General features: G+C 31.9%; 1 protein-coding gene across 1 annotated transcript in view; it reads right to left on the bottom strand.

Moving 5' to 3' along the window:
• Nucleotides 1-1162: 1162 nt before the first annotated feature.
• Nucleotides 1163-9323, bottom strand: part of LOC126740111 (telomere-associated protein RIF1-like) — a 59230-nt gene continuing 51069 nt past the window's right edge. Inside the window, exons 14-16 of the mRNA XM_050446017.1 lie at nt 6938-7175; nt 1721-2299; nt 1163-1640 (exon numbers count right to left, since the gene is read on the bottom strand). Of these exons, the coding sequence (XP_050301974.1) occupies nt 1428-1640; nt 1721-2299; nt 6938-7175 (1030 nt within the window). The 3' untranslated portion in view covers nt 1163-1427. The remainder of the gene's footprint in view (nt 1641-1720; nt 2300-6937; nt 7176-9323) is intronic.

Genomic DNA, 9323 nt, shown 5'->3' with positions numbered 1-9323 from the left:
CTTCTTAACACTTCTGTGAAATTTTATTGAAATCCCTGCAACAATTTTCTTTTAATTAAAATTTTTGTATCTGACATCCCAGAACAGCAAAATTGAAAAAAATGTATTGGATTCTCTGGTCTATAACTCCCATTCTAATGCTCCGATTTACATGATGTTTGTTTTAAATTAATTCTGGGACTCTTCTTAACACTTCTGTGAAATTTCATTGAAATCCCTGCTACACTTAATTTTTAATTCAATTTTTTGTATCTGACATCCCAGAACAGCAAAATTAAAAAAAATGTATTGGGTTCTCTGGTCTATAACTCCCATTCTAATGCTCCGATTTACATTATGTTTGTTTCAAATTAATTCTGGGACTCTTCTTAACACTTCTGTGAAATTTCATTGAAATCCCTGCAACAATTTTCTTTTAATTAAAATTTTTGTATCTGACATCCCACAAAAGCAAAACTGAAAAAAGTGTATTGGGTTCTCTGGTCTACAACTCCCATTCTAATGTTCCGATTTACATGATGTTTGTTTTAAACTAATTCTGGGACTCTTCTAAACACTTCTGTGAAATTTCATTCAAATCCCTGCAACAATTTTCTTTTAATTAAAATTTTTGTATCTGACATCCCAGAAAAGCAAAACTGAAAAAAGTGTATTGGGTTCTCTGGTCTACAACTCCCATTCTAATGCTCCGATTTACATGATGTTTGTTTTAAACTAATTCTGGGACTCTTCTAAACACTTCTGTGAAATTTCATTCAAATCCCTGCAACAATTTTCTTTTAATTAAAATTTTTGTATCTGACATCCCAGAACAGCAAAATTGAAAAAAATGTATTGGGTTCTCTGGTCTATAACTCTCATTCTAATGCTCCGATTTACATGAAGTTTGTTTTAAATTAATTCTGGGACTCTTCTTAACACTTCTGTGAAATTTCATTGAAATCCCTGAAACAATTTTCTTTTAATTAAAATTTTTGTATCCGACATTCCAGTAAAGCAAAACTGGAAAAATTCTTTTTAACTCTCGCTTCTAATTCCATGATTTTTATTTAAACTTGTTAGTTTTCAATATTTTAAAACTCACATTTTAATCTGAACCACTACTTGAACTCTAAAACTCTGAACACCTAAAAAACGACGAGAAGAAATAAAACCGCGCAAGCATTTTATACAATACTTTAATGTACATATAATTTAAAATCTAATCATGATTAAAAAAAAATTAACCTAAATACACTATTTTTAAAATATACATAAAGAAACATGGCAATGAAAGTTTGAATTTTTTTTTTAACAAATACAACAAAACAGTCTTGGATATAAAAACTCAAAAAATCGTGCCAACGGCAAAAACGTCGCCTAATATAATAAAAATGTTCAAGTCAAACTGTAACATTATCATTAATAATAATTAACAAAACTGGAATTTATTCTTTAAGGGGGATTTGCAGCTGACACTCGTGTGTTAATTGCATCAGCTGCGTAGGCGACAGCCGCGATACCAACTTGCTCCATATCAGTCTGAAACACTGCGAGAGTTCCTCGTTATCGTTTTCGATAATCTGGATTAGCAGGTTTGCTAATGACTTTTCGCCTATGATGTCTAGGATGATGGGGGAGATACTATCTAAAGTTATATTCTGAAAAAAATAAATAAAAATATATACAGGATTTTACGAAATAATGGTATCGAAACGGTTAATCGGAAATCTTTCCTTACCTCACTCTTGGCTTTTTCCAAAACCCGCCGCAACTCGGTCCGCACATCCACCGGAACCTCTGACTCGTCCTCCGCACGTTTAGACTCGCCATTTACCGGCAAATTATCCAGCAAATGGCGCACCTTAGCGCGTGCGGGCCGACCGAAGATGTTTTTACCACATTTCTGCACCTCCTGGTGGTAGTTTTGTAGCAGTTTGAAAACGTGCAGCGCCATCGGTCTACTCGGCGACAGTTTCGCCAAACTCTTCTCGGTTTGTCTGGCCAAATCGCCCACCGTCAAGATCGTCTCGTCGATCAGCTTGTCTTCAGAGAGCCACAGATTCCCCAGGACCAAGAGGTCCTCCTCGCAATTCATCAATTCCGGATAGATGGGCGGGTCGTCTATCGTAATGATGATGTCGGATTCGTCTAAAATGTTCGTGTCCTCGAGATCGGGGTCTTCCATGCCCATCAGTTCCATGAACTTTTTGTCGATGTCGTCGCTGGTGAAGATCGTCGTCGGACGTACCGGCGGATCTTCTTTAAGGAACACTTTTTTGGACGTGGTGCACGGGTCGCTAAAGTTTACACGTTTCCGCTGAAAAAGAAAGAAAACTAACATTAATTAAATTAAAAAATTGTTGATATTTTAGAGGAATTGCTTAAATTTAGGTTTTATGAGGTAAAGTAGAGAAAGAAATCTTGAAAAAGTCCAAAGAATGATTTTATTTGGGCATAATTTATATTGTTATGGTTATAATAAGTAGGCTTGGAAACATTTAAAAACAATAAAGTTAAGCTAACTGTAAAGTATTTTAAACAGTAGAAAAATTTTAATAATAATTTGTACTAAAAATCACCTTATGCATGACCAGAAGCCTTGCATCACTAAGGAATCTCCAAGTTTACAAAAGGGAGAACATTTCGGCACGGGATTTACCTGTCTAACTTTTGAACTCGATTACTACTCCTCAAATATATGCTGAAATTTTTCTGAAAAATCACTGTTTTTCGTCTATATTATTTAATCTAATAACGCTGTTTTTATTCAAAATATTTATACATAAAATTATATCACATTTAAATAAACAGTGTTAGTAAATTAAATATCTGATACATATTTTTTTGCAAAAACATTGTTTTTCGTCAACACAACCTTTACCCCCCACCCACCCCAATTATTTGACCAATGAGAAAACCTTTTGAAGAATCAGTGTTTTTCGTCAATAATATCCAATCTAATAGCACTGTTTTTGTATTAAATATTTGTCAATATACATATATATAATTATATCAAATCTAAATAAACAAACTGTGAATTATATTAACTACGAGAGCAGCTGTTATTCATGCGTATTTTTATGGAAAACAATGATTTTTGAAAACAATTTCTTACTGGTAAGCTGTGTGGGGTGAAAAAATTGGGTAAAAAAAGAAAAAAATGTTTTTTTTTTTAATTACAGTTGCCAAATTCCAGTATTGTTGCCTTATCCATTGGATGACTTTGTCTAGAAAACCTTTGGACATGATATTTGATATATCCATTTGCAATGACAGGCTTAATTGAGTCAATTAAGCCTGAAAATATCGACATTTTAGTTTTATCGGAGACCTTTTGTTTGGAGGAGGATGAAGTAAGTCTTTTTAATCTACCCAATTTTAATTTAATCTATAATAATTCCCAATTTAATAAGACTGATGGCCTAGTTGTATACATTAAAAATAATATAAAATATTTAACAAACATAATATCTTTTTCTGAAACAAGATGTATACAAGTAGGCATGAAAATAGATAGTGTTGATATTTGCATGACTTGTTGTTATAGACCTCCCTCAACTAATTTAGATGTTTTTTTAAACGACTTAGAGCAATATCTTGGGACTTTAGGTAATCATCACTTAGAGATATTTATTGGCGATATAAACATTAATATTTTAGACCGAGTCCCTTTAAAAACCACGGAATATATAAATTTAATGAACGAAAATGGTCTTTTTTCTTGTGTAAACAAGGCTACTCGCGTGACTGCAGTGTCATCAAGCTGCATAGATCACATATTTTTGCGTTACGACAAACAATTAATATCTAAACCAACTCCATTTATATTTCAAACCGATATTACTGATCATTACTTGATAGGTTTAACTTCTAATATAAAATTAGGTAAGACAGTAAACAAACCAGCACAACAAAATATTAAAAAAATAAACTATGAAAAACTAAAATTGCAACTATCTTAAGAGAAGTGGGCAGACTGTATCACCTTGGACAATGCTCAGCAGGCCTATGAAAAATTTATGTTTACTCTGGAAAACCATATAAAAAAATGCACAACCAATTTCACTGTCAAAGAAAAATTTAAAAGACTCAAACCTTGATTTCTTCGGGATTAATTAACTCTATCAAACATCGAGATGCTTTAAAACAACAATTGTTAAAAAATTTTAGCATCGAGAGAGAGGAACAGCATAAAAAATACAGAAACTTTTTACATAAATTAATTCAAAAAACTAAATTTCAGTATTATAAAACTCAAATACAGGATGCAGGCAAAAATTACAAAAAGGTGTGGAAAATTATTAGCGAAACAACAAATAAAAATAATGAAAAAGGGGTGATAACAATTAAAGATGAAACCGGCAATATTGTAAAAAATAAAGAACAAACCTCTAATCTTTTTAATAACATCTTTTTTTTAAAAATTGGAGAAACAATTGCAAATAATATTATATCAAAAAATCAACGCAATAACGACAATAAAAATAATATAGATAAAACTCTCTTTTTAGGACCATTAAATAAAAAAGAATTTATAATGCACATTAACTCCTTAAAAAGAGATTCATCTCCTGGCGAGGTGGTATAACTGTTAGATTAATTAAAACAATTCATGTATATATTTTAGATCCTTTAGCACATATAATTAACTTAACCTTTAAGACATCTAAGATCCCTATAGAGTGGAAAAATGCTATAGTAAAGTCCAGTGCAACGATATATTAGAATTGTTACCCGTCAAAACACCAGCATTTTACTTCTCAAACAATGTAAATAGAAGGTGGATGACATTGTTTGGCAGGTGGAATGCTGGTGTTTTGACGGGTGACAATTCTAATATATCGTTGCACTGGACTTTAATTCCAATTTTTAAAAACGGCGATCCATATCAAATGACAAACTACAGGCCCATATCTCTACTAAGTAACTTTTTAAAAATATGGGAAAAATGTGTCAAGACTCGCCTAATTTCATTTTTTGAATCACAAAATATAATTTTTAATGCACAATTTGGTTTTAGATCTAATAAAAGCACCGATGATGCAATATTTTTTTGGTTTAAAAAAATTATGTCAGATATGCAAGAAAATAAGAAATGTCTTACAGTATATATGGACTTTGCAAAGGCTTTCGACACAGTCTCCCACACCTTGCTGTTAAATAAATTAGAAAATGTTGGAGTGAGGGGTCAAGCTCTGGAGCTTTTTAGATTCTACTTGGAAAATCGAGTGCAAAGAGTGCGATGTAATGATATCCTAAGTAGTGATATGGTTGTAAATACTGGAGTTCCTCAAGGAACAGTCCTGGGTCCAATTTTATTCTTGATCTATATTAATGATTTGGGAAAATTACTACAAGATAGTTCGGTTATTTGTTACGCCGATGATACTGCAGTCACATTCACAGACAACAGCTGGGATGGTGTATACTCGAAAGCAGAGCAAGGTCTTTATGTAATTCAAAACTGGATAAATGAAAACAAAATCACCCTAAATATAACAAAGACTAAATTTATAGCTTTCTCTTTGACAACTAGTGATCAACCTAAAAAAAGTAATATTAAAATTCACAACCCAACTTGTAATTTATTAAATAATAACTGTCCTTGTCCTTGCATACAAAAAATTAGTAAAATTAAATACCTAGGTTTATACATTGACCAGTATCTACGCTGGAATGAACATGCTTTTGAAACGTCCAAAAAACTTAGAAAACTTTATTATAAATTTTATCAGATTCGTAATATTTTAGATAAGAAAACACTAAACATAGTATATACTTCACTAGTAGAATCAATTTTAAGATATTGCTTAGTAATTTGGGGTGGTCTGAATGATAATGTCATGCGAATGTTAAAAGTATGCCAAAATAAAATACTTAAGATTATCCTAAGTAAAAGCAATCAATATCCTACATTCAACCTTTATTCGGAACTAAATGTACTAAATTTAAGAGGATCGTTTGTGAGTGCATGTCTTTGTTACTACAGAAAGGTTAAAGATATTTTTAGGGAACTAGACCATCAGTATTATACTCGTTCTAAAACAAACAAGGATTTGCAATCGCACTTTTTCAGCAAATCACACTTGCAAAGAAATATGCTGTTTCTACTTCCCAAATTTCTTAAGCTTCTGCCCGCAGGCCTAAGGTCTAAAGTCGAAGTAAATAAGCATAGAAAAGGTTTAAATTTTGAGATAAAAAACTTCGTCATTTACCATTACGAACACTTTAAAAGATTAATGTAAAAAAAAAGAACGAAAAGTAGTAGATAAATGTGTAGTACACTATAAAAATAATATTAGAAGAACAGAAAGACTCTTCTTCCAATGCTTCTCTTGTTTCTGCTGCTTCATTCCGGGTTGTTTTGTCTCCTTGTCTCCTCTCTTGCGCTTCTCTTTATAAATTTTAATTTTTTATAATTATAATATCTTTTCGAATTATTTCTTTTGTATATAGATGGAATTAACTATTTAGGGCATATTAGCATGTATTATATAGATTATTTTAATGTTATGATATGGTTTCATTTTAATTATTTATACTTAATAGCAGAAAACTGCCACACAGGTCGAGGGATGGGAAATTTCGATACAGGCCAAGCTAACGGTCTAGTGAAATGTTCCATTCCGTGATAGACGCTACAATAATATTAAGGTAATTTTGTTAATGAGATATTGTACCAATATAGACTATTGTATTGCTGTCTATTTGCTATAGAATGATTTATATGTTGTAAAATTGAATTAATTATATATTGTATTGAATTGTATTGTAAAAAATGACAAATTATTCGTCTAATTCGTAAATAATGTTATTCAATGTCCTATGGACATCCATTGGATTTTATAAAGAAATTAACGAATACCCATTGAACGTTTATATTTCTAAACCTTTGGACGTCCATAGGACATATTTGTGCTCTCTGAATCTGGAATAAATTAAAAAAGGGTATTACCTTTGCGTAAGGAGACGATCCCTCCTCGTTCAATTCGGAATGTTTCCTCTTCAGGATGCTACTGCGAGGAATCGCCAACGGACTGGGCACGTCCCGCTTAAAAGTGAGCACGTCGGCTTCCGCGAATTCTTCCGCCAATTCGCCGGTTTGCGAGGGAGGTTTCACGTTCGACATCAATTTTTTAATTCGAGAGGTTGAAGGTGACATACTGAGACCCGCCTTACGACGACGGAACATACTGCGGAACAATAACCGTGTTACTAACAGACAAAATAAACACGAGATTAAAATTAAAGAGTTTTGGTTAGTGGTAAAACTGTCTCGTAATGTGAGCATCACACCAAAGGTTCCCAACCATAGGATGCTGCATTTATGAGACTTTCTCTTTCATTTTCTCCTTGTTAGGGTTACTCCTAATAAAATAAACTAAAAATAATGTGGACCCCTTAAAAAGCCGACAAAAAAAATAAATAATTCTAGGAATCAACGGACCGTCGTGAAAAATAAACATATCGTAAAAAATGAGTTCAGTCGTCCTAGAGGAATCAAAAAGGCACGCGTTTTCTTGCTCTTCTTAAAAGTCGTCATTCGCTTTAATTGGGGTTTCACTTTTTAAATATGTAAAGTTAGATTTATTTTAAATTAGTTTTTTGCTAATCTTAATCCCTCGAGTTGTTACCGAAGTGCGTGTATGTAGTTGCATTAACTTCTAGCTATTTAAAAATGTTACTTTGTTAATGGTCGAAAAGAGAGCGGTACTAACAGGAATTTACATTTTATTCATATTTTGCTGAAGGTTTAAACGGGGTTCAATATATTTTGATTTTTCGGTGAACAATTTATTTGTTAATGTATTTTTGCCCATTTTTAAACTGATAAGCATTTTTTCCCTAATTGAGAGTAATTTGAGATAATGGTCTTCCCTTTTGGGGTAGCTGCAGTGGTTATATAGCGCTTTAAGTCTTTGTATTACAAAAGAGGGCAGTTTGAATTATGTACAATGTTCGATTAAGGGAATCATGTAGGCCTGTCTTTTTAAATAACCAACTTATGACCTTGCCGTGTCTGTTTATTCTTGACAGTGTATGTTTAGTTCATAGAAAATATAGACATCTTATTATACAAGGGCAATGTTTCGTTATCACATGCTTGTAGTAATTATAATTATTAACTTTAATTTAATTCTTTACTTGTATTTAATATTTATGCATTCAAAAATACGCGTTTTGCTAATAACTTATTTTACTTTACATAATTTGCCTTACATCTTTTCCTTTTCCCACCTTTTGTATATTCCTGAACTATACATATCTTTCCTTATATTAAATACGAATGCGAAAACAGTGGGAGAAAAGCAGAAGGTCGTGCTAAGCTGTGAATTGAGTAGCAGCAATTTCTGGCATTGACCGAAAACCGGATTGATCGATAAGTGTCGACACTGTTTTACGCGCGTATTTTTCGGTACGTGACCTACTGCACCCATCCCCAAAATATCCAGGGTAAGTTACTTTATTTAATAAGTTGTGGCGTTAACTTTACAGTGTTACTATTTTGCCAAGAGTTTGCAGACGGTAGCTCAGAATTATTGGAGGCTTGGGATTGTTCGAAGGTTCACTTATGACTGGCTATTAGAGAATATAATCTTGATTATAACTATTAAATAAGAGGGCGCCACTTAGTTTTTTTTTTATAAATGAAAGAAAACTAAGAAAAACACTTGGTATATAGGTTTCAATTAACAACTAAATGACCCTGGATAAAGTAGATTTAAAGAGACAAAAAAAAAATATCTTAACAATACAACCAAATTATATTTACATCAAAGATATGTATACACCTCATGTTCTAATCTGTTAAATGTTAATAATTTATTATGAATGATGTTGATGTGATTAAAATAAGTTTGACAAAAGTAACATTTAAATTATGATTTCACTACTTGGTAGATTTCAGCACTTGAAAAATAAATTGCAATTATTAAAGTTTTTACTATATATTCGTATTACGCAGGGGAAAGTTCATGAACCTTTTTACCTAAGGCATATTAGCCTTAACCGAGTTATATCTACTTAACTCCTAAAAAAGGTACTGAAAAATACTGAACAAAAAATAACTAAAATTATAGATAAGAAATTGGCGTATTAAATTATGATATTGATTAAATATTTGTAGCAATAAATTGAAATCAAAGGTATATTAATAAAAATTTAAATATGTGAGACAAATCTATGGTTAATAATATTTAAATAAATGGAATAAACTGGCCTGTATATTCCTCCAAGAAATGAATGGCTGGCCTTAAAAATTGAGGCTGTAAATGTATGCCATTTGTAGCTTAGCTATCTGGACTAGGAATATCTAATACTAGCTCTAGTTCTGGTCCCAG

This window comes from Anthonomus grandis, chromosome 9, assembly GCF_022605725.1.
Source record: "Anthonomus grandis grandis chromosome 9, icAntGran1.3, whole genome shotgun sequence".
NCBI classification, from domain to species: Eukaryota; Metazoa; Arthropoda; class Insecta; order Coleoptera; family Curculionidae; genus Anthonomus; species Anthonomus grandis.
The sequence above is the reverse complement of the archived record's forward strand: the minus strand, read 5'-3'. Positions and strand labels throughout refer to the sequence as shown.